This window comes from Dendrobates tinctorius, unplaced genomic scaffold (genome assembly GCF_039654945.1).
Source record: "Dendrobates tinctorius isolate UK_male_01 unplaced genomic scaffold, ASM3965494v1 ptg000146l, whole genome shotgun sequence".
In the NCBI taxonomy this organism is placed as follows: domain Eukaryota; kingdom Metazoa; phylum Chordata; class Amphibia; order Anura; family Dendrobatidae; genus Dendrobates; species Dendrobates tinctorius.
Window position 1 is genome coordinate 2,436,677 of NW_027361813.1, and position 26,487 is coordinate 2,463,163.

A 26,487-nucleotide genomic window follows, 5' to 3' on the forward strand; every position below is an offset into this window, starting at 1 on the left:
CAGCAGGAGGAATCCCGAGCCCGAACCGATGCAGGTGGATGCCATACGTAGAAATCCTCCTGATGCCCGCAAGGAGCATCGCTTTAAGGAAAACCTGTGCTTCTACTGCGGGGGGACCGGTCACTTCATCTCCGAGTGTCCAGTCAGGAGACGTAAGACGGCTGCAGCTATCATTGATTGTAACTCCGAGGCGGGGGAGTCCTGCGTCCTAGATCTGAACAATTCGGGGGGCAGAGACAATCAGAGAGACCTGGACTTTGCCGATATGAATTCGCTGGCATCTCTTCCATTGAACGCAGTGGTGATCTCGATGACATCCGTCGTTTCCTCCTACTTCGCTACTAAGAAGAATTCCCACTATTACCTATCCTTGAGGGTCTGCTTCCAGGGTCGGTGTGTCGAGAGCGCCGCCATGTTGGACTCCGGGGCCAGTGGGAACTTCATGGATATCGCGTTTGCAAGGAAGCATGGAATCAGGGCACTGAAGAGGGAGTCGTCAGTCTTGATGGAGACAGTAGACGGGTCGCCACTTACATCTGGACCGGTAACCATGGAGACTGAGTCGGTGAAGGTATGCATTGGAGAGGAACATGTGGAACATTTGTCCTTTTTACTAATATCTTCTCCTCACTTCCCTATTATCCTGGGGTTACCTTGGCTCCAGGTTCAGAATCCTCGCATCAACTGGGAGACCAGGGAAGTGCAGTTCCCTCCAAGTTCTAACAGCAACCCCGCTATTCCTAAGGTCGCTGCTATCCCCAAGGTAGTAGCTACGACTGAGGGACAATTACCACCGGAGTATCAGGATCTGGCAGAGGTATGTGACAAGAAGAGGGCAGATATGTTACCTCCCCACCGGCCTTATGATTGCCCGATAGAACTGGTATCTGGGGCGGAGATCCCATTCGGGCGTATTTACCCTTTGTCTGGTCCTGAATTAAAGGCCTTGAAGGACTTCATCGACGAGAATCTCGCCAAGGGCTTCATCCGACCGTCTACTTCTCCTGCAGGTGCACCAATCTTCTTCGTGAAGAAAAAGGACGGGGGTCTGCGTCCTTGCATGGACTACCGTGATTTAAACAAGGTAGCGGTCATGAATCGGCACCCGCTACCCTTAATCTCTGAACTACTGGAGAGGGTGAAGCAGGCTAAGATATTCACCAAACTGGATCTTCGGGGAGCCTACAATCTCGTGAGAATTCGGTCTGGAGATGAGTGGAAGACGGCCTTCCGCTGTCGTTATGGACACTTCGAGTCACGGGTCATGCCGTTCGGACTACGAAATGCTCCTGCAACCTTTCAGCATTTTGTTAATGACATTTTCCGAGATGTGCTTGATGTATTTATGGTTGTGTATCTCGATGACATTTTAATCTTTTCCAGTGATCTCGAGGAACATCGGCTCCACGTGAGGACAGTGCTGCAACGCCTGCTGCATAACCATCTTTACATCAAATTGGAGAAATGCGAGTTCCACAGGGCAACAGTGCAGTTCCTCGGTTATGTCATCTCTCCACAGGGTCTCCAGATGGACGATCAAAAGACCAGAGCGATCCAGGAGTGGCCAGCGCCTGGATCGGTGAAAGAAGTTCAGAGGTTTGTGGGATTCGCCAACTTCTATAGGCGCTTCATCCGTAACTTCTCTGAGATTGTGACACCCATCACCCAACTGACTAAGAAGGGGGTACCGTTCCGGTGGACTCCGCAAGCCCAGGAGGCGTTCACACGGCTGAAGGACAAATTTGTGTCGGCTCCCATCTTAAGACATCCAGACCCAGACCTGAGCTTTACTCTTGAGGTGGACGCATCGGATGTCGCCATCGGCGCAGTGTTGTCACAGAGAGGAGGTGAGAAGGCAGTTCTTCATCCTTGTGCCTTTCTTTCTCAGAAGCTATCCCCGGCGCAGAAGAACTATGACGTAGGGAACAAGGAGTTACTGGCGATTGTGACGGCATTCAAGGAGTGGAGACACTTGCTGCTGGGGTCCTCAACTCCGATTACAGTTCTTACCGACCACCGAAACTTGGAGTTCATGCAGTCCGTAAGATGTTTGAACCCACGTCAGGCACGTTGGAGCTTGTTTCTAAACCAATTCAACTTCATCATCTCCTACAGGTCGGGGGCACGGAATGGTAAGGCAGATGCGCTATCTAGGATTGCTGCTCCTGAGGAAGTGATTGAGTCGTCTCCTAGTACTGTTGTGTCTCCCGCTCATAGAATCATAGAATCATAGAATCGTAGAGTTGGAAGGGACCTCCTGGGCCATCTGGTCCAACCCCCTGCTCAAAGCAGGATTCGCTAAATCATCCCAGTTAGATGTCTGTCCAGCCTCTGTTTGAAGACTTCCATTGAAGGAGAACTCACCACTTCTCGTGGCAGCCTGTTCCACTCATTGATCACTCTAACTGTCAAAAAGTTTTATCTAATCTGTGTCTCCTCCCATTCAGCTTCATCCCATTGCTTCTAGTCTTTCCTTGTGCAAATGAGAATAAAGTTGATCCTTCTACAATGTGACAGCCCTTTAGATATTTGTAGACAGCTATTAAGTCTCCTCTCAGTCTTCTCTTTTGCAAACTAAACATTCCCAAATCCTGCAACCTTTCCTCATAAGACAGGGTTTGCAGACCGGTCACCATTCTGGTCGCTCTTTTCTGAACTTGCTCCAGTTTGTTGATGTCTTTTTTAAAATGTGGTGCCCAAAATTGGACACAATATTCCAGATGAGGTCTGACCAAAGAGGCGTAGAGGGAAATAATGACTTCACGTGATCTAGACTGTATGCTTCTGTTAATACATCCTAGAATTGCATTTGCCTTTTTTGCTGCTGCATCACACTGTTGACTCATATTCAGTCTGCGATCTATTAGTATACCCAAGTCTTTTTCACATGTGCTGTCACTTAGCCCTATTCCTCCCATTCTATATATGCTTTTTTCATTTTTATTGCCCAGATGTAGTACTTTGCATTTCTCCCTGTTAAAAACCATTCTGTTAGTTGCTGCCCACTTCTCCAGTTTCATTTCATTTCAGCTCATTTCATCTCTGCAATCCATCATCAGGATCTTCTGTCTGGGATCAAAGCAGCATACGCTGCAGATCCGTTGCTAAGGCAACCTACCCCCGAAGTAAGCCTAAGATTCAGTGGAGGAGTGTGGTTACAGGAGAATCGGCTGTATGTACCAGAGGTGACAAGACTTGAAGTCCTCCGACTGATCCATGATTCTAAGATTGGGGGACATCGTGGAATAACGAAGACCCAAGAGTTCCTGGCTCGGTACTTTTGGTGGCCTTCGTACCGGAAGGACGTGGAGGGATACGTGTCATCCTGCGAGGTATGTGCTCGGTTCAAGACGCCTCGTGCGTCGCCTTCCGGGTTGTTACAACCCTTGCCTATACCATCTCGTCCCTGGAGATCCATCTCAATGGACTTTATTGTTGAACTACCGGTCTCCAAGGGTAAGAACACCATTCTAGTGGTCGTGGACCGCCTCACTAAGGCAGCACACTTTATCCCTTGCGCTGGATTACCCACAGCAAAACAGACTGCAGACTTGTTGATTCAAGAGGTGGTCCGTCTGCACGGGGTCCCGGATGAGGTGATCTCGGATCGTGGGGTGCAGTTCACGTCTAGGTTCTGGAGGTGTTTCTGCGCGGCTCTGGATATTAGAGTAAGTCTGTCTTCGGCTTACCATCCACAGACCAATGGACAGACGGAACGTACGAATCAGACCCTGGAGCAGTACCTCCGTTGCTACTTAAGTCATCTGCAGGACGATTGGGTAGATCTGCTTCCCCTGGCAGAGTTCACATATAACAACTCGCAGCACTCCTCGACTAAGCAGTCACCGTTCTTTGCTAATCAGGGTTACTACCCAAGCATCTTGCCGCAGTTCCCCAAGGAGGCTGCAGTGCCTGCTGTGTCTGACCATCTTTCCTTCTTACAGCAGAATTTGGAAGCTCTAAAGACCACCTTGACGACAGCGCAGGAGAGGTATAAGAGAGCAGCAGATCGTACCAGGAGGCCGGCTCCGGTGTATAGGGTGGGAGATACGGTCTGGTTGTCTACCAAAAATCTGAGGGTGAGGGCACCGACTGTCAAGCTTGGACAGAAGTTTGTAGGGCCATACAAGATCGTGGCTCTAGTGAATTCGGTAGCGGTGCGTCGGAAATTGCCCCCTGCCTGGAAGGTTCACCCGGTGTTCCATGTTTCCCTACTAAAGCCAGTTGTACCAAATTCCTTCCCAGGGCGTACTTCCTCTCCTCCAGCTCCAGTGTTCGTTGATGGACATGAACAATATGTCGTGGAGAAGATTCTGGATTCACGGATCTTCAGAAGGAAGCTGCAATACCTGGTCAAGTGGCAAGGATACTCTGTCGAGGAGAATTCCTGGGAACCGGTGGAGAATATCTGTGCTCCGCGGCTGCTGGAGCAGTTTCATCTAAGGTACCCGGACAAGCCTGGTCGAAGATTGTCCGGAGGACATTCTTTAAGGGGAGAATAATGTAAGCATCGTTCCTATTCTGCTGTGTTCCGGAGTTTGCCCTTACTGTTGCCCTTAAGCCTGGCTTCATTCGGCCATACTGGTTCCTGTGACATCACCGCCTGTTGGTCCCGCCCGCCGGGTTTAAATAGCTTTCCTGGACGTGACTACCTTGCTTGTATATCTCGTCCTGTACCTGATCTGCTAGCTGGGAGTTGCACGCTGTGCTACCTCCTTCCTTCCTTCTGAATCCACCTGGATTACCTGCTGCCTAACCGCCGCCGCCTGGACCTTCTGACGGTGTCTGCCTGAAGGCTCCTTCCAGCCCTGCCTCCACCACTCACCGCTCCTACAGCACTCACGGTATGCGCTGAAGATCTTGACTGCTGTGTGCGTTTCACCTGAGAGACTTATCCCTGCTACCTTTACACATTCAGTATCAATTACCTAGTGACTTTCTCTGCCACTGCACTGTGCCCGAAGATTCCCCTCCCGCAAGGGAGAGGGCTAAGTGACTATCCTTGCCTGCATTCTTAAGACTTTGTCTGCTTACATCTACATAGTACTGGTGTACAACTTGCTATCTACTGGACTGAGTTCTGCTGCTGTTACCACTGCTGTCATTGTCTGGCTCCGCCAGCACCTGTGCTGTTCTGTGCTGCTTGTTTAATACAAACTACTTTCACGTATACCTGTGTCTGTGACTCTATCATCTAGCCACTGTCTTCATAGAAACCTACTATACATCATTACACCAGCACAGCCTGCTTTCTCTGCTCCCTCTCCCGGTATTCCGCTGCCAGCTGTCGAATGGTGTCCCGACATACATCCTGCCCAACTCTCTTCTTTCTCCCGCTCTTCCTGAGACCTGCTCTCACCCACGGCACCAGCATCCCGGTCCCAGACCAGGTCCAGGACGACCTTGCCTGCCGCTGCAACTGCGGTACACCCCAGGGCCTTCCCAGGTGGAGGAACATCCGACATATCTGGGGCCTCCTGGCGGTGCGGTCTCTGCTCCGGTGCAGGTGGTGATGGAGCGGATGGTGGCTCCAGGTCCGCAGGTGTCTCTGCGGGAGCCTGCACAGCCACGTCGGGTCCGGGCGGGAGCTCCGCTTCCACTCCCGGGTCCTCCGGTAACTCCTTCGGGCAGGCGGCACCCAGCCGCACAGTCAGTGTAGACGTGTAGATCAGCGCTGCCCGGGGACAGTCCGGTGTAGTAGCCGCAGGTACCGATGGCGGGGGAACCGCTGGTGTAGGCCCCGCCGGGGCGCGCTGCCATCTCAACTTCTCCAAGGCTTCCTTCCTCAGCTGCAGACTGGCTGTCAATTCAGCTATTTCAGCTTCTAGTTGCTGGCGGTTCATTCCGGAGTTCGGGTTGGAGCCATCAGCCACGGCGCCAGGGAGATTCGTTTCCCCATGCTCCGCAGGACTCCTTCCCTCACTCTCCAAAATGGCGTTCTTGCGTTCTTCTTCCTGCCTTGGCCCCTTTCCTGCCACTGGCTTCTTCTGCCCCTCCTTCCGGGGGCGGCGTCTTCTTCCAGCGCCTCCATACCAAGCCAGGATGCGTACCCCTCGGGGGGTGGGCCATGTATCTGTCACATAGTAATTCAGGCAGGGAAGGCCCAATACTCTTCGCGGTCTTTTCTTAGGACCTCCCATCTCTTCACGCCCTTCTTCTCCGCGCCAGCGGCCATTTCTAATGTCCATTTTACAGTCTATTAAATTTGGTCTTCTGCACATTTTCAAAAGCACAAAGTCTCACAAATCTCAGGCGCACAGAACACGATGGCATCGGGTCTTGTCATCCTGTTCATGATGCCAAAATTGGGTCGCCCCTCACACCCAGGGCAGCAGGGTACTCGGTACCAGGCCGGTGTCAGGGGGGATGTGTCACAGCAGCGGTGACCCGGTCCGTGGCCCAGGGCGCCCAATATCAATGGCGGTGATGTCAATAATGTTATAGCTTAGTTGAATAGTTCGTGACGCCACCTGTTATGAATGAGTCACCGGAGGAGGAAAAAACAAAAATACACGCTAAGTCCAGAAAACCGGAGAGGTTGGTAGCTAGCGGATTGCAGACCCCTGATCCTATTCACAACAACTAACAGTAGCCGTGGGGTGTTCCTACGGTGGTCCTAGACACCTCGTTTACAGCCGGAGAACTAAATAAACCTAAAGAAAGAAAGGGGAAATCTAAACTGCCCCAGAGCAGACCCCAAAGCAATAGACAGCCCCCAACATGTATTGACGGTGAAAACAGATGAAAACACAAACACAGACAGAAAGACAGGCTGAGCAAACGATGGGGCCCTCACTAACTAGATAGGACAGGAAAGAAAAGCAACTGTCTGCAATCACGCAAAAACCCTGCCAAAAATAATGTACAACACGTCTGATAGAAAAGGCCCTGAAGTCACTAGACTTCAAAATCACTATATCAGCACTCAGGTATATTCTGAAAACAGAGCAAAGAGATCAACTGATCAGAGACAAAAATGGAGTTCAGCCAGTCCCAACCAGGGCTGGCTGAACACAAACACTAAGCAAACAGACAAAAAAAACTCATGGATCAAAAGCAGAGCAAAAGCTTAGCTTTAGTAGACAGGACTAAACTCGAGGCCAGAGCTCAGAGCAGAGAGGATCATCAGCAACCCAACAGGGCGTCGGCGGCCTTATATCCACTCAGAGATTCCGGATGTCCAATCACACTCCACCTGTTCAGATGACAGGTTTTTCCCATCCAAATCAATTTCACTACCTCCTTTCACCAGCAGAGGGAGTTCATGGGACATCAAAGGTGAAGGAGAAAATGAGCTCATAACAGCCACCCGTGGTGTTTGGCAAGTAAGATGTTGAGCCAACGCTGCATGCAGATCCACTGGGACTGATGGAGTGGTGCAGCAAAGATGGTGTAGCTCCCCACAGGTGGAGCTGTAGTCCCAGGGCAGTGTGGGTGCAATGGATGAGGAGAGGCGCAGAATGGTGCAGATGCTGGTACCCAGATGTAGCGGTGCTGAAGGTGTTAGCGACGAATGAATGGAGGACACCAGGGCTTGTAGTTTCAAAGCTTTACTCACAGTTCGTGGTACCCACTGGTGCCCGCCTCCGTGCCGTGTTCTCCGGGGTAGAGACTCAATCAACCTCCCGGGCAAGTCAGGGTTCTCCTCTCCAACACTCCGCCAACATGCCCCATTCCTGAACGACTCCTCTATTGCTCCTTTTAATGTGAAGAGCTCCAGTACCGTAGTTCTCTGGAACTCCTCCTGTCAGATGTTCCTAGAACCTTACTTGTATGACAGACAGCTGTAGCCTCTATCGGGGACTCCTCTCAGAGTCCTGGCTCGCAAATCGGTTGCTGTTGTGTCCCAAGTCTTGGATGGGAGTAGTGCATTTACAGCCAACTACTCCAGCGGTGTCTGCTGCAGAACCATAAGTGTCCATACAACCTCGGGGACCGGGCCCCGGCCTTGCACTGAGAACCTATAGGCAGGGTTCCTCTTCCAACCCACAACTCCTCTCTGTTCTCCTACTCCTTCGTTCCACGCTGTTCCTTCTCCCTCTTATGGAAGCTTAGGTTGCAGGTCTACGTCTTTCTCCATCTCTTCTCTTTCCCGTGCCAGCTGGCTCAGATCACTGAGGCAGCTGCAGCACTCTTTCTAAACTGAACTCAAACTGAACTCCAAACTAACTTCAGAACTGAACTCCTCTCGCCTGACCTCCCGTCAGACTGACCTTCTGTCAGTCTGCCCTCCTGTCAGACTGACTTGCATTTCTAAATTTTCCCTCTCTTTTATACTAACTCCACCCACCTCCCAGCACATCTCGTGTTGCGAAGCAGGGTTCCACGAAGGGTGCTCTGCTACCCCAGCCTGAAGCTGTTAGATGGACCTACTGAACTATCCTGTGTGTAGGATGCAGGTGTTGGAGTGTGGAAAGGAGTTCCCAACTTACCTAGTTGGTGGGGCACTACACCTTAGGAGAAGGTGCAGTACCTCTGTGGCGACTGAGCCTCAGGGGCGCCACACTATCACCTCACTTTTTCTTTTTATGCAGTCCCATTACACCTTTTCTTTCATATTGTCCCCTTACACTTTCTCCCCCATACTATCCCTTCACATTTATCCCCTGACTATCCCATCATACTTTTCTACCTTCCATACTATCTCCTTACACTCTCCCGATACTGCCTTCCACAGTTTTCTCCCCATGTTGTTCCTTTGCAAGTCTCCTCACACTTTTTTCCTCATACTGTCTCATTACACTTTTCCCCATACTTCCTCTATCTGGGCCAAAATACGGTGGTTATTTCTGCCTTTCTGGATAGTGGGGCTGGGATTAACTTGATACATGCTAGGTTCATCCTGGTCCTCAAACCACATACACTGCCCAGACCTATACCCATAATCGCCATCAAATCCACACCAGAGGATACAGAGGTATTTCACTCAAGCCATGCAACTGTTACATCTACAGGTAGGGAACATGCACTCAGAAGGTACTGACTGTTTTGTGCTAGAGGGTCTGCCCTTTCCTGTGGTTCTTGGATTTCCTTGGCTCACTATGCACAATTCTGTGGTAGATTGGCAGACTTGGGAGATGGTAATGTGGAGTGAGTATCATCAAGGACTCTGCTTTGGCACCCGGCTTGCAAGGGTGGATACCAGTCTGTGCCTAAATACCTGTGTGACTTAGGCAATGTATTTTTGGAACAGAGGTGCCACATCAGGTACATGTCAGGCAGGTCCTACAGATACTCAGGGAACTATAGACCAGTGAGTCTGACTTCTATACCAGGAAAGATCTTTGAACAAATTATTAAACAACATGTATGTACCTACTGGATAAAAATGAAGTGATTAATCAGAGTCAGCATGGGTTTGTAACTAATGTCATGTCAGACTAACTTAATTTCTTTCTATGACAGAATCACTGACTGGATGGATCAGGGAAATGCTGTAGATATAGTATATCTTGACTTCAGCAAAACATTTGACAAAGTATCTCACACAATCCTTATTAAAAAATGACTAAGTGTGGAATGGACAAGTCAACTGTTAGGTGGCTTAATGATCGGACCCAAAGAGTGGTCGTAAATGGCTGCACTTCCAGTTGAAAGAATGTCTCAAGTAGGGGTACCACAGTGCTCTGTCCTGTGCCCTGTATTTTTCAACATCTTTATCAATGATTTAGATGAAGGAATTGTGGGTAAACTGATTAAATTTGCTGACTACACAAAGCTAGGATGGATAGCTAATACTAGAAAAGAGAGAGAATTCAAAAAGATATAAATAAACTGGAGCAGTGGGCAGCAACTAACAGAATGGTTTTTAATAGGGAAAAATGCAAAGTACTACATCTGGGCAAAAAAAAATGGAAAAAGCATATACAGAATAGGAGGAACAGGGCTAAGCAACAGCACATATGAAAAAGACTTGGTTATACTAATAGATCACAGACTGAATATGAGTCAACAGTGTGATGCAGCAGCAAAAAAGACAAATATAATTCTAGGATGTCTTAACAGAAGCATACAGTCTAGATCACATGAAGTCATTATTGCCCTCTACTCCTCTTTGGTCAGACCTCATCTGGAATACTGTGTCCAGTTTTGGGCGCCACATTTTAAAAAAGACATCAACACACTGGAGCAAGTTCAGAGAAGAGCGACCAGAATGGTGACTGGTCTGCAAACCCTGTCTTTTGAGGAAAGGTTGCAGGATTTGGGAATGTTTAGCTTGCAGAAGAGAAGACTGAGAGGAGACTTAATAGCTGTCTACAAATATCTCAAGGGCTGTCACATTGTAGCAGGATCATCTTTATTCTCATTTGCACAAGGAAAGACTAGAAGCAATGGGATCAAACAATGGGAGGAGACACAGATTAGATATTAGAAAAACCTTTTTGACAGTTAGAGTGATCAATGAGTGGACCACGCTGCCACGAGAGGTGGTGAGTTCTCCTTTAGTCTTCAAACAGAGGCTGGACAGACATCTGTCTGGGATGACTTAGTGAATCCTGCTTTGAGAAGGGGGTTGGACCAGATGACCCAGGAGGTCCCTTCCAACTCTACGATTCTATGAATCTATGACTCAGAGATAAATTATTTGTCAATCCTGAGAAATGTATGTTCTTGGTTGAGGAGATCCATTTTCTAGGACTTGTTATCGTTCATCGGTTTTCGCATGGATATGGCGAAAGTCCAGGCGGTACTGGATTAGGATCGTCCTGAGGATTTGAAGGCGTTACAAAGGTTTTTGGGTTTTGCAAACTACTACCGAAAGTTCATTGTTAATCAAAAACTTTTCAGTAGTGGCCAAACTTCTGACGGATATGACCAGGAAAGGGACAGACTTTTCCAAGTGGTCCATTCCGGCCAGAGAGTATTCAATACATTGAAGGAGTGTTTTGCATTTGCGCCGATTATCATACAACCTGACATAACTCAGCCTATCATTGTAGAAGTTGACACATCTGAAGTGGAGGTGAGGGCTGTAAAATCGCAGGGTATGTCTCCTGGTAACTGGATTCCATGTGAATACTTTTGTAGAAAACTGTCATCTGCGGAGAGAAATTATGACATTGGTAACAGCGAACTCTTGGCAATCAAGTGGGCCTTTGAAGAGTGGCGACATTTTCTGGAGGGGGTAGTTCATCTGGTTATGAAAATCATGGATCATAAGAATCTGGTATATCTAGAGCCTGCGGAACGACTAACGCCTCATCAGGCAAGATGGGCATTGTTCTTCACCAGGTTTAATGTTTTTGTTACATATAGGCCGGGGAACAAGAACATTAAGGCGGTTGAATTATCTTGTTGTTTTCCTAGGGGTGGAGATAATTGTGGAGATAATTGTGAACCAGTTCCTACTCTACAAAAACGAGTGGTTACTGTAGGGGGTTCAGACTGTATTCCCCTGATGATGCCAGTAAAGCTGGTGAAACATGTTGGGTAGGCTTAGGAGCAAGTTTTAATTGCACCAAAAAAAGAAAAGCCAGCGCTGCTTAAGGTTAGAACGCATAACATAAAGTGCATATGCACATAATATCTAACTGTATTCAAAATGAGATATTTGGCAAAAAAATTGATCAATTCAATTGAGCCACCCCGCCGCGCCAAGGCAATCTCATGTGGGGGGTCCTACTCTACGTTTTTAATAAACACTGTGCCATTACGGCCTCCTAGATACATTAAAAGCAAGACCACTTTAAGTGCAATTCGTACCTGAGCATTATGGGTAGCATCTGATTTCTCCTACTGCTGCACTCATTGGGAGCTCTCCACCTTCATATTAAACGGTACAAGTTTCTTTTCGTAGTGCAGGTGTTATTCTGCTCAGTTGAGAGCTCCTGGAAGCTTTCCTGTGTTAAGTTACTCAGCTGTGTACTGTTAGCCACTCCCATCTCCTATATTACCTTGGCCCTGACTAGCACTCATTGTCAGAACAAGCTTTTGCTGCATTGCTGGAGGTTGTTAGTGGTTATTATTGGAGAAGGCGTTTTGTAGATTTATCAGTGACTGTTGCTATGTTTTGAGTGTTTGATAATTCCTTTTCTTCTCCTGCTTTGATTTAACCTCATCCTCCTCTCCCTGGTGCATTCCTCTGTTGTATGTGTGAGTTGTGAGGGGTTGACATGCTCAGTTACTTCTTCAGGTAGACACGGAACAATTTGGTGGTGAAACGCCTGCTGGTTTATTGGAGTCAGTGTAAGGGGAAGAACCAAGGCAGGCGTACCTTTTCCGTGATGGATCCGGAACTGTTGGGGCTATCACCTCTTCCGTTTTGCCCCCAGAAGAAGCTGGATGCGAAGCGTGCGTTTGGGTGAGGAGGGACACTGTGATTCCTGTGTGGCTACAATCTTCACCATTACACCGCTATTCTGGTAATATGCATTGTTTATTTTTATGTGGATTGTACACCATTATAATCTTTATCTAGCCAGGCAGTAAATGCAGAGTGTATTCTCATATGCCCTCAGTGAGTCACTTGACCTTAACTATACCTGCCAGGTCTAGAAACATAGGTGTTTGATATGCTGGGTTCTATCACACAGTTCAGTGTCCCCCCTAGTTAGGGCGCTTTTGTACTTTATTAGAATGGTTTTATCATGTGATATGGTTTTAAGATATTATTAATAAAGCATTGTAATTTTAGTTATTTTCTAGATCTCTTCATTCGGCAAAGCAGTATGTTAGTCCAATTATGTGTGTTTACTATATACTGTACTAATTAATATAATATTTTTAGTACAGTAACTTTTCTATAGCCAGTAGTCCCATATGGGTACGTTCCCACGGTCAGTAAACGCTGCGAGTTGGATGCTGCGCACATCCGCAGAGACCAGCTGTCACAGCATAGTGGATGGGATTTCAAGAAATCCCATGCCCACTATGTGTGCACAGGCACCCAATGATCACCCGCGGAGAAGGACATAAGGCGCGTCTCTCCAGATCACAGCATGTCTATTTACATTACTGTTCAAAAGTTTAGGGTCGCTTAGAAATTTCCTTATTTTTGAAAGAAAAGCAAAGTTTTTTCCAATGAAGCTAAAATTAAATGATTCAGAAATACACTCTATACATTGTTAATGTGGTAAATGACTATTCTAGCTGCAAACGTCTGGTTTGTAATGCAATATCGTCATAGGTGTATAGCGGCCCATTTCCAACAACCATGACTCCAGTGTTCTTATGGTACTTTGTGTTTGCTAACTGTGTAAGAAGGCTAATGGATGGTTAGAATACCATTGAAAACCCTTGTGCAAGTATGTTAGCACAGCTGAAAACAGTTTGGCTGATTAGAGAAGCTATAAACCTGACCTTCCTTTGAGTTAGTTGAGAATCTGGAGCATTACATTTGTTGTTCCATTAAACTCTCAAAATGGCCAGAAAAAAAGAACTTTCATGTGAAACTCGACAGTCTATTCTTGTTCTTAGAAATTTAGGCTATTCTATGCGAGAAATTGCCAAGAAACTGAAGATTTCCTGCAACGGTGTGTACTACTCCCTTCAGAGAAGAGCCCAAACAGGCTCTAACCAGAGTAGAAAGAGAGGTGGGTTGCCCCGCTGCACAACTGAGCAACAAGACAAGTACATTAGAGTCTGTAGTTTGAGAAATCGACGCCTCACAGGTCCTCAACTGGCAGTTTCATTAAATAGTACACGCAAAACACCAGTATCAACATCTACAGTGAAGAGGTGACTCCGGGATGCTGGTCTTCAGGGCAAATTGGCAAAGAAAAAGCCATATCTGAGACTGCCTAATAAAAGGAAAAGATTTATATGGGCAAAAGAACATAGACATTGGACAGAAGAAGATTGGAAAAAAGTGTTATGGACGGACAAATCCAAGTTTGAGGTGTTTGGATCACACAGAAGAATATTTGTGAGACGCAGAACAACTGAAAAGATACTGGAAGAGTGCCTGACGCCATCTGTCAAGCATGGTGGAGGTAATGTAATGGTGTGGGGTTGCTTTGGGGCTGGTAAAGTGGGAGATTTGTACAAGGTAAAAGGGATTTTGAATAAGGAAGGCTATCACTCCATTTTGCATCGCCATGCCATACCCTGTGGACAGCGCTTGATTGGAGCCAATTTCATCCTACAACAGGACAATGACCCAAAGCACACCTCCAAATTATGCAAGAACTATTTAGGGAAGAAGCAGGCAGCTGGTATTCTATCTGTAATGGAGTGGCAGTCACCAGATCTCAACCCCATTGAGCTGTTGTGGGAGCAGCTTGACTGTATCGTGCGCAAAAAGTGTCCATCAAGCCAAACCGACGTGTGGGAGGGGCTTCTGGAAGCATGGGGGGGGATTTCTCCAGATTACCTCAGCAAATTTACTGCTAGAATGCCAAAGGTCTGCAATGCTGGAATTGCTGCAAAGGAGCATTCTGTGACGAAAGCAAAGTCTGAAGGAGAAAATTATTATTTCAAATAAAAATCTTTTTTTCGAACCTTGTCAATGTCTGGACGAGATTTTACATTCATTTGGCAACTCATCTGATTAATAAAAGTATGAGTTTTCATGGAAAACACAAAATTGTCTGGGTGACCCCAAACTTTGGAACGGTAGTGTATCTCACGGAGACGCGAGTCTCTGCAAGATAAATCTCACCCGTACAATGTATTGGAAGCGGTGATTAGACACAGTTCAATGATCACCTGCATTCAAAAGCCGGCAGCCGACATGTGCTGCGTCCAAAGTGCTGCCAATTATTGACCTTGTGCACCCGGCCTAAAAGATGTCCATTATACCTACAGCCTACATAACATCAGATAGCAATTCATACAGGGACAATACGCACGCGCCCAGGAGAAACACCCACTTGGAGTTAACTAAATTTAACTCCTTAGGCGCCAAATTATTTGATTGCTAATGGCTTCACAATGGAGAGGCGAAATAACAAATAAAACAAAAAAATTCAGCTTTGCATTAAAAACTTGGTGAAAGCTCCTCTGGTGTGTGTGGCATGTGAATATAAGGAGGGTAGATATGTCTGACAGTGATTATGAGAGTTGAGGCTTCTTATGTCTCATCTCAGTTTTGCCTCCTCTTCACTGATTTCTCTTCTTATTCTGGCTCTTTCCATTCACTTCTTTCTAATAAACTGTTTTGGGGGCAGAAGTCCTTTCTAGGTTCCTCTGATCATCACCGTTTGCCAATAGATTACTTCTTTTCACTATTTTCTGTTTTTCTCACTTTTCGTAGATGAGATCATGTCCCAGTTTCCACCAAGAGAAAAAAGCATTACAGAAATACCGGATGAGCGAAGGTAAGAAATCAGTAGAATATGAGATATTAAATTGGAATTTTGGAAGTCTGCGTCTTTTAATTTAGCATCTGAAGGACCTGCCATCAGAGTCCCCAACTTAAAGGTGTATAGAATGATACCAAGGATAATACTCTCATGGAATATCAGCAAATGGACTCTCCACAAAAATCACAAAGGAAACCAAGTGGGAAATTTGCATAGAAAATGTAAACAGGATTATAAATACCAATAAATCTCCAGGTATTTATAGTCCTGTTTACATTTTCTATACACTTTATCTCAGATTTATCTTCCGATTGTTATTGCACTTTATACTGGTTATCACTAGAATTATGTATGTGTTATGTAGGCTCCTGTCGCTGCACAGCAGTTATCCTAAGCCTTGCATTTGGCAGTCTCCCATTCCTCTCCGGCCGCAGAGGAGGCTGCTCAGCAGACCCTTCAATCCCAGTGCTCTGCTCAGACCAGCTCTGTGGGTTTGGTTGCTGCTGCCACCTCTGGTCCAGCTATAGCAACGCATGTTGGTCAGCAGCGAGCTACTCCAGGGACTGAGTCCTCCTTTCGATCCACTGAGCATGCCAGTGGGACGATCTCTCATTGGAGATCGGAGGTCACGTGCTCAGGTCCTTCTCCAGCTCGGATTGGACCATCAGGAGGGTCAGGAAGGTCCCAGAAGGACGCTGCTATAAAAGGTTTGCATGGCCAATCGGCCATGCGCTAGTATAGACTGCATTGCTAGACTATGAGGAGTGAGTACTGTATGCATGTATGAATGTCTCTGGTGAATGACTCATTAAGAAACCCCTAGCCTTGGTACCCATGTGTTGTGCAGCCTAGCCTGTTAAGCGCCCAGGTCTAGGTGTAGGTAGAGTCAGAGTCAGAGACTGGAATCAGTGTACACCGGTGGCTCTGCACGCCACGGTGCACGTGCTCGACACTCCACCATAGTCAGCATCTATAGTGGTGTCCGCAGGTGCGACGCCACGTGCTCAGAAGGTCTTGAGGAACTCTGACCCCATGTCCTTGGGGCAGAGTTCCGTGACCACATTCTGTGCGCCTCCTTTCCGAGCTCTGTGAGTTCTAACACACTCCGGCATTTAAGTTCCGCGGTACTGCGGCTCTGTGACGTAACAGAGTCCGCTCCTGTTCACACCGGGTGACGTTAACCCACGTGTGACCTTTTGTATACCGCTATATACATCCGCCATTACTAAGCAGCAGTTTACCACCTCTGCACGGTGGACCCCGGGCTGCGAACGCACCTTATTATCACTTTATTATTTGGTGTGTTCTGCCAGCCCTAACATTATACTAGCGCTAGGGTCTGGCTTGTAATGGCGGATGAGCAGCGACTACAGTGGTACATCCAGCAGCTGGAGGGTAGTGTTGTGAGTTCATTTTCCCCTTCGTCACTGAGGTCTGGTGAACTCCCTATTCTGGTGAGGCAAGGTAGTGAGCCTGATTATCAGGCACCTGAGCCTAATGATGATGACTGGCTGAGTGGAGTCACTGACTGGATATAAGGCTGTCGACGCCCTTCTGCCCTGCGGGTGATTTCTCTGTGGACTTCTAGGACACCAGTCTGATTCCTGCTCCTCTAAAGCTAAGTTTTCTGCTTTGCCTTTTTGCATTTGTGTTTTGTTTTTTGCCTTGCTTTTCTGGATTCTGCCATTCCCTGCTGGGGTGAGCTGAATCTCCTTTTGCCGGTTGCTCTGTCTTCAGAATATTCCTGAGTACTGACATAGTCTTTTTGAAGCCTAGCGTCTTCAGGGCCTTTTTCACTGTCAGTCTGTTGGCTCTTATTTTCATAGGGTTTTTCACGGATTGCAGACAGCAGCCTTCCTGTCCTTTCCTATCTAGTTAGCTTGGGCCCCGTCTTTGCTCAGTCTATCTTTCTGTCTGTGTTGTGTTCTTTCTTCACCGTCATTATATGTGGGGGGCTGCCTTTTGCTTTGGGGTCTGCTCTGGGGCAGTTTAGATTTCCCTTTCTGTCTTTAGGCTATCTAGTCCTCCGGCTGTGATCGAGGGGTCTAGGGCATCGTAGGAACCCCCCACGGCTACTGCTAGTTGTGTTGATAGGTTCAGGGGTCTGCAATCCGATAGCTGCCAACCTCTTTGGTTTTCTGGACTTAGCTTGCATTTCTGTTTTTGCCTCCTGCGGTGACTCAATCTTAACAGAATCACCCGCCTTACCGCAGATCCTAGTGTACTCAATAGCAGGAAAGAATTGTGTTTAAAAAAAAAAAAAAAGTGTGTATATTCTTTCCTCTATATCTCTGAGGCCGTAGGGGGAATTTTTTTTCTCTCAATGGAGATAAAGCAATTATCTGATCGTGTGGAGCAGCTCGCTGCGGAAGTGCGGGGAATTTCCGCCTATCTTGCTCGTTCGCATGCTGTTGAACCAAAGATCCCTATACCTGATGTATTTTTTGGGATCGATCTAAATTTTTGAGTTTCAAAAATAATTGTAAATTATTTTTTGCCTTGAAGCCTAACTCGTCAGGGAGCTCCGCGCAGCAGGTTAAAATTGTCATCTCTTTGCTGCGTGGCGATCCCCAGGATTGGGCGTTTTCTTTGAAACCAGATGATCCTATTCTGACTAATGTGAACGCATTCTTTCAAGCCTTGGGGTTGTTGTATGACGAACCTAATGCTATTGATCAGGCTGAAAAGACCCTGTTGGCATTGAACCATGGTCGAGATTCTGCAGAGTTGTACTGTCAAAAGTTCCGAAAGTGGGCGGTCCTTACTACCTGGAATGATAATGCCTTGGCTGCTCTCTTTCGGAAGGGTTTGTCAGAAGCTGTAAAAGATACTATGGTGGGATTTCCTGTTCCCTCTGGTCTGGACGATTCTATGTCATTAGCCATTCAGATTGATCGGCGTTTACGTGAACGCAGGATTGCACGAGAGGTGTTGCCACCGGTTGAACAGACATCTGAACCTATGCAATGTGATAGAGTTTTGTCTAAGGCGCAACGTCAGGAGTTCAGAAGGCGTAATAAGCTGTGTTTTTTCTGTGGAGATGCCTCGCATATTATTTCTGTTTGTCCTAAACGAGAGAAACGCTTTGCACACACGTTTTCTGTTGGTGGTGTGCAACCTAAGTTTCTTCTGGCAATTACTCTGATCTGCTCCCTGTCCACATTTTCCGCCAAGGCTTTTGTGGATTCGGGAGCAGCGCTAAACCTAATGGACTTGGATTTTGCTAAACGTTGTGGATTTCCGATGACACCTCTGCAGACGCCTATCCCTTTGAGGGGGATTGATGCTACTCCTTTGGCGAAAAATAAACCTCAGTTTTGGACCCAGGTGGTCATGCGGGTCGCCCCAGACCATCAAGAAAATTGCAGATTTTTGGTGTTGCATGGTCTGCATGATGCCGTTGTTCTGGGGTTTCCCTGGTTGCAAATTCATAATCCAGTTTTGGATTGGAAATCTGTGTCTGTGGTGAGTTGGGGTTGTCGGTGTGCCTTTAGTGAGGCTCTGGTTTTTTCCACCTCTCCTCAGTCGCATGATGTTCCTGACTATTTGGCAGACTTTTATGATGTATTTAGAGAGAATGAGTCTGCGTCCTTGCCTCCTCATAGGAGTTATGACTGTGCAATTGAACTGAGCCCGGGGTGTAAATTTCCCAAGGGTCGGCTCTTCAATTTATCTGTACCCGAGCACGAGGCTATGCGGTCCTATATTAAGGAGGCGTTGGAGAAGGGTCATATTAGACCATCCTCTTCACCCTTAGGTGCCGTTTTTTTGTGGCCTAAAAGGATGGTTCTTTAAGGCCTTGTATTGATTATCGTGCCCTCAACAAAATTACTATTAAATATCAGTATCCGTTACCCCTGATTTCCGATCTATTCTCTAGAGTTAGAGGTGCTTGCTGGTTTACCAAGCTTGACCTCAGGGGGGCGTATAATCTTATCCGCATTAAGCAGGGGGATGAATGGAAGACGGCGTTTAATACACCGGAGGGACATTTTGAGTACCTGGTGATGCCTTTTGGGCTCACTAATGCCCCTTCTGTCTTCCAGTGCTTCATGAACGATATTTTCCGAGACTTTGTCGATAAATTTTTGATTATCTATCTGGATGATATTTTGATCTTCTCCAAGGATTGGGATTCTCATGTGGAACATATTCGGACTGTGTTCCGGATCTTGAGGGAGAATTCCCTGTATGTCAAAGGATCGAAATGCCTTTTTGGAGTACAGAGGATTTCATTTTTGGGATTTATTTTGTCTCCGTCAACTGGATCCGGCCAAGGTACAGGCCATTTATGATTGGGTTCAGCCCACTTCTTTGAAGGCCCTCCAGAAGTTTTTGGGTTTTGCTAATTTTTATCGGAAATTTATAGCAAAATTTTCTAGTATTGCCAAGCCATTGACTGATCTGACTAAGAAGGGTGCTGATCTGTTGAATTGGTCTCCGGAGGCTGTTGCTTCCTTTCAGGAGCTGAAGCGGAGATTTATCTCCGCCCCGGTTTTGCGGCAACCTGATGTCTCACTCCCGTTCCAGGTAGAGGTGGATGCTTCTGAGATTGGTGCAGGAGCTGTTTTGTCCCAAAAGGATCCTGCAACATCTAAAATGAATCCCTGTGCTTTCTTTTCCCGAAAGTTCTCTCCATCTGAACGTAACTATGATGTGGGGAATCGGGAACTGTTGGCCATGAAATGGGCATTTGAGGAGTGGAGACATTGGTTGGAGGGAGCTAAACATCAAGTTGTGGTCCTCACTGACCACAAGAATTTGATTTACCTAGAGTCGGCTAAACGCTTGAACCCTAGACAGGCTAGGTGGGCCTTGTTTTTTACACGTTTTGATTTTGTGGTCTCTTTTCTTCCTGGAACTAAGAATGTCAAGGCAGATGCCCTCTCTAGGAGCTTCTTTGCTGATTCTCCTGTGGTGACCAAGCCTGCTACCATCTTAGGCGAAGGGGTAGTTCTTTCTGCCATCTCGCCCGATTTGAGACTTGCTCTGCAAGAGTTCCAGGAGGACAAACCTGAGAGTTGTCCCAGTGGAAAGTTGTATGTTCCTGACAGTGGAAGAAGAGAGTGATGTCTGAAGTTCATTGCTCTGCATTGGCTGGTCATCCAGGTATTTTTGGTACTAGAGATCTGGTGAGTCGCTCTTTTTGGTGGCCCACCTTGTCTCATGATGTCAGGAATTTTGTGCAGTCCTGTGGGACTTGCTCCCGGTCTAAATCTTGTTCTCGCTCTAGTGGGTTGTTGATGCCTTTGCCGATCCCCAGGAGGCCATGGACCCATATTTCAATTGATTTCATCTCTGATATGCCTGTCTCTCAAAGAATGACTGTTATTTGGGTGATTTGTGATAGGTTCTCTAAGATGGTTCATCTTGTACCACTCCCTAAGTTGCCGTCTTCCTCTGAGTTGGTGCCCCTGTTTTTGCAACAGGTGGTTCGCTTGCATGGGATTCCTGAGAACATTTTGTATCTGACAGAGGAGTTCAGTTTGTGTCTAGATTTTGGAGGACTTTCTGTTCCAAGCTGGGAATTCAGTTGTCCTTCTCCTCTGCTTTTCACCCTCAGACCAATGGGCAGACAGAGAGAACAAACCAGACCTTGGAGTCGTATTTGAGATGTTTTATTTCCGCTGATCAGGATGATTGGGTTTCATTTTTGCCCTTGGCCGAATTTGCTTTAAATAATAGAGCTAGTTCTGCCACTTTGATGTCACCTTTTTTTTGTAACTTTGGGTTTCATCCTCGATTTTCTTCAGGGCAGGTGGAGCCTTCTGCCTGCCCAGGTGTTGACACTGTGGTGGAGAGAATGCACCAGATCAGGGCCGGACTGGGACTAAAATTCAGCCCTGGCATTTGAAGTTACACAGGCCCACTAGTCACATGGTGACTATATAATATCTTTGTACACTTGTAGTTTACAAGAAGTGAGAGGAGATTAACACGACTATATAACATGTAGTCACAGCTGTGCCCAGTATTTCAGCTCAGTCCTATTTATTGCTTTTAGGTACAGTACTCCTCCCAAAGCTCTGTCCCCTTTTGTATGCATGATTACAGAATTCCTGGCAGAACTGCTCTCTATTGGGCAACCAGACCCCCTGGTCATAGCCGCCCCTATCATACCTCCCAACTTTTGAAGAAGGGAAAGATGGACAAAGACTGCGCTGCGCGCGCCGCTGCAAATTTTGGCCACGCCCAGCCACACCCATTTCACAACTAGTCACACCCATGTCCACACCTAATCGCACCCATTTAGCACTGCTGATCACACTGACTGGTACTGAGGGCACAGTGGCTGGCATTATGGGCACACTGACTGGCACTAAGGAAGAGAGAAAACAGAGAGAGAAAAAAAAGAAAACAGAGAGAGCGAGAAAGAAAGGGGAAAGAAAGAAAGAACAGTGAGAGACAAAGAAAGAACAGTGAGAGACAGAGAAAGAACAGAGAGAGAAAGAAAGAGGGGAAAGAAAGAACAGAGAGAAAGAAAGAAGTAAAGAAAAGAAAGAAAGAACAGAGAGAAAGAGAGGAAAGAAAAAGAAAGAAAGAGGGGAAGAAAGAACAGAGAGAGAAAGAAAATGAGGGAAAGACAGAACAGAGAATGAAAGAACAGAGAAAGAAAGAAAAAGAGAGAAAGAAATAAAGAAAGATTCTACAAAGACACTATAGCAGCCCGGCTCCCATTGTAGTGCCCACCTGAGCCTCCCGGTGCAGGACCTATCATGATCCACTCACATGGCTGGCATCCCCGATTCCAAGGCGATCCTGCTGTCTGCGCTGTCGGAGGAGGACACGGTGATGGATCTGAAGCATTCCTGGTTCCGTCACAATCTCCTCAAGAAATTATCTCATTTCCGGTCAGCTTCCAGCACATCACTTCAGGTGGAACGTCATGTGTGTGTTTTAAAATGCTCCTCGGGGCTCCGCCGTGTACTCCTGTGTCTGTGGGAAAAGCCCGCTTTGTATGCTTTGTACACACTTGGCTCTGCTCCGTACATCCCGTACACATATGACTCCACTCCGTACACACGCGGCTCCGCTCCGTACACCTCGTACACACACGGCTCCACTCCGTCCACCTCGTACACGCGTGGCTCCTCCCCGTACACCTCATACACACACGGCTCCGCTCCGTACACCTCGTACACACGGCTCCGCTCCGTACACCTCGTACACACACGGCTCCACTCCGTCCACCTCGTACACGCGTGGCTCCTCTCCGTACACCTCATACACACACGGCTCCGCTCCGTACACCTCGTACACACGGCTCCGCTCCGTACACCTCGTACACACACGGCTCCTCTCCGTACACCTCATACACACATGGCTCCGCTCCGTACACCTCGTACACACGGCTCCGCTCCGTACACCTCGTACACACACGGCTCCTCTCCGTACACCTCGTACACATGGCTCCACTCCGTACACCTCGTACACACACGGCTCCTCTCCGTACACCTCATACACACACGGCTCCGCTCCGTACACCTCGTACACAAGGCTCCGCTCCGTACACCTCATACACATGGCTCCGCTCCGTACACCTCGTACACACGCGGCTCCGCTCCGTACACCTCGTACACACGCGGCTCCTCTCCGTACACCTCGTACACACTGCTCCGCTCCGTACACCTCGTACACACTGCTCCGCTCCGTATACCTCGTACACACACGGCTCCACTCCGTACACCTCGTACACACACGGCTCCGCTCCGTACACCTCGTACACACACGGCTCTGCTCCGTACACCTCGTACACGCGGCTCTGCTCCGTACACCTCGTACACACACGGCTCCGCTCCATACACCTCGTACACACGGCTCCGCTCCGTACACCTCGTACACACACGGCTCCGCTCCGTACACCTCGTACACGCGGCTCCGCTCCGTACACCTCGTACACACACGGCTCCTCTCCGTACATCTCGTACACACTGCTCCGCTCCGTACACCTCGTACACACACGGCTCCGCTCCGTACACCTCGTACACACACGGCTCTGCTCCGTACACCTCGTACACACACGGCTCCGCTCCGTACACCTCGTACACGCGGCTCTGCTCCGTACACCTCGTACACACACGGCTCCGCTCCGTACACCTCGTACACAAGGCTCCGCTCCGTACACCTCATACACATGGCTCCGCTCCGTACACCTCATACACACGCGGCTCCGCTCCGTACACCTCGTACACACGTGGCTCCTCTCCGTACACCTCGTACACACTGCTCCGCTCCGTACACCTCGTACACACTGCTCCGCTCCGTATACCTCGTACACACACGGCTCCACTCCGTACACCTCGTACACACACGGCTCCGCTCCGTACACCTCGTACACACACGGCTCTGCTCCGTACACCTCGTACACGCGGCTCCGCTCCGTACACCTCGTACACACACGGCTCCGCTCCGTACACCTCGTACACAAGGCTCCGCTCCGTACACCTCATACACATGGCTCCGCTCCGTACACCTCATACACACGCGGCTCCGCTCCGTACACCTCGTGCACACGTGGCTCCTCTCCGTACACCTCGTACACACTGCTCCGCTCCGTACACCTCGTACACACTGCTCCGCTCCGTATACCTCGTACACACACGGCTCCACTCCGTACACCTCGTACACACACGGCTCCGCTCCGTACACCTCGTACACACACGGCTCTGCTCCGTACACCTCGTACACGCGGCTCTGCTCCGTACACCTCGTACACACACGGCTCCGCTCCGTACACCTCGTACACACACGGCTCCGCTCCGTACACCTCGTACACACACGGCTCCGCTCCGTACACCTCGTACACGCGGCTCCGCTCCGTACACCTCGTACACACACGGCTCCTCTCCGTACATCTCGTACACACTGCTCCGCTCCGTACACCTCGTACACACACGGCTCCGCTCCGTACACCTCGTACACACACGGCTCTGCTCCGTACACCTCGTACACACACGGCTCTGCTCCGTACACCTCGTACACACACGGCTCCGCTCCGTACACCTCGTACACGCGGCTCCGCTCCGTACACCTCGTACACACACGGCTCCGCTCCGTACACCTCGTACACACGGCTCCGCTCCGTACACCTCGTACACACACGGCTCCGCTCCGTACACCTCGTACACACACGGCTCCGCTCCGTACACCTCGTACACACACGGCTCCGCTCCGTACACCTCGTACACACACGGCTCCGCTCCGTACACCTCGTACACACACGGCTCCGCTCCGTACACCTCGTACACACACGGCTCCGCTCCGTACACCTCGTACACACACGGCTCCGCTCCGTACCCCTCGTACACACACGGCTCCGCTCCGTACACCTCGTACACACACGGCTCCGCTCCGTACACCTCGTACACACACGGCTCCGCTCCGTACACCTCGTACACACACGGCTCAGCTCCGAACCCCTCGTACACACACGGCTCCGCTCCGTACACCTCATACACACGCGGCTCAGCTCCGTACACCTCGTACACACACGGCTCCGCTCCGTACACCTCGTACACACGGCTCCGCTCCGTACACCTCGTACACACACGGCTCCGCTCCGTACACCTCATACACACACAGCTCTGCTACATCCACACTGTAAATCCTGACCCCACACATACTTACCTCAACCAGCACCATGACAACAGCAAAGCAGAGTCTTGCAGACGGTAGAGGCACGGCTGAGCGCACAGGACCTGTGATGAGGTCACAGGAGGGGCGGAGTCAGGGGTGACATGTCGGGGGTCTGGACAAAGGCTCCTGATCATGTGACCCCCCTGACTCCTCCCCTCCTGTGACCTCATCACAGGTCCTGCGAACAGAGCGAGCAGGCAAGCGAGTGCGACGCTGTGAGTGGCTGCGGGGGGGGAGGGGGTCTCATGCTAAGGCGAGGATGGGGTGCGAGGGGGGGGCGTGGCGGCTTATCTCCCTGCAGTGCGGTAGGAACTTGAAACGCCATGCCCACAGAGGGCCGGCGGCAGGAGCAACAGTGGCCGCAGCCGCTGGCAAGCGGCCAGATGATCGGGCGCTGCCGCCCGCGGCCCACGTGACAGCGGCCCAGCGGGAAAATGCCCGATTGGTTATATTGCCAATCCGGGCCTGCACCAGATCTGGGACCAAGTGGTGGATAAGTTATCTCTCTCCCAGGAAAAGGCCCAGCGGTTTTCCAATCGACATAGGACCATTGGTCTCCAGTTTAAGCTTGGTGATATGGTGTGGTTATCATCAAAAAATATTGCTATGAAGGTGGCTTCTCCTAAGTTTAAGCCTAGATTTATTGGACCTGACAAGATTTTGGAGATTATTAATCCGGTCTCTTTTCGTTTGACTCTTCCTGGTCACATTTAAAATCCATAATGTGTTCCATAAGTCTTTGTTGAAGAGGTTTGTTGAACCAGTTGTTCCTGGGGTGGCACCTCCGGACCCTGTATTGGTTGAAGGTAACTTGGAATACGAGGTAGAGAATATACTGGATTCCCGTCTGGCTAGACGGAGACTCCAGTATTTGGTTAAGTGGAAGGGTTATGGTCAGGAGGATAATTCCTGGGTCTCTGCCTCTGATATTCATGCCAAAAGATAGGTGCGTGCCTTTCATCGGGCTCACCCTGATCGCCCTGGTGGCGTGGTTGAGGGTTCGGTGACCCCTCCTCAAGGGGGAGGTACTGTTGTGAGTTCATTTTCCCCTTCGTCACTGAGGTCTGGTGAACTCCCTATTCTGGTGAGGGAAGGTAGTGAGCCTGATTATCAGGCACCTGAGCCTAATGATGATGACTGGCTGAGTGGAGTCACTGACTTCTGCCCTGCGGGTGATTTCTCTGTGGACTTCTAGGACACCAGTCTGATTCCTGCTCCTCTAAAGCTAAGTTTTCTGCTTTGCCTTTTTGCCTTTTTGCATTTGTGTTTTGTTTTTTGCCTTGCTTTTCTGGATTCTGCCATTTCCTGCTGGGGTGAGCTGAATCTCCTTTTGCCGGTTGCTCTGTCTTCAGAATATTCCTGAGTACTGACATAGTCTTTTTGAACCCTAGCGTCTTCAGGGCCTTTTTCACTGTCAGTCTGTTGGCTCTTATTTTCATAGGGTTTTTCACGGATTGCAGACAGCAGCCTTCCTGTCCTTTCCTATCTAGTTAGCTTGGGCCCCGTCTTTGCTCAGTCTATCTTTCTGTCTGTGTTGTGTTCTTTCTTCTTTCTTCACCGTCATTATATGTGGGGGGCTGCCTTTTGCTTTGGGGTCTGCTCTGGGGCA

General features: G+C 48.8%; 1 protein-coding gene across 3 annotated transcripts in view; it reads left to right on the forward strand.

Moving 5' to 3' along the window:
* TGFB1I1 (transforming growth factor beta 1 induced transcript 1) overlaps positions 1 to 26,487 on the forward strand; it is a 232,183-nt gene that overhangs the window by 87,387 nt on the left and 118,309 nt on the right. For all 3 annotated transcript variants that reach the window (XM_073546323.1, XM_073546324.1, XM_073546322.1), the window contains one exon: positions 15,194 to 15,257. In XM_073546323.1, coding sequence (XP_073402424.1) covers positions 15,194 to 15,257 — 64 coding nt within the window. The remainder of the gene's footprint in view (positions 1 to 15,193; positions 15,258 to 26,487) is intronic.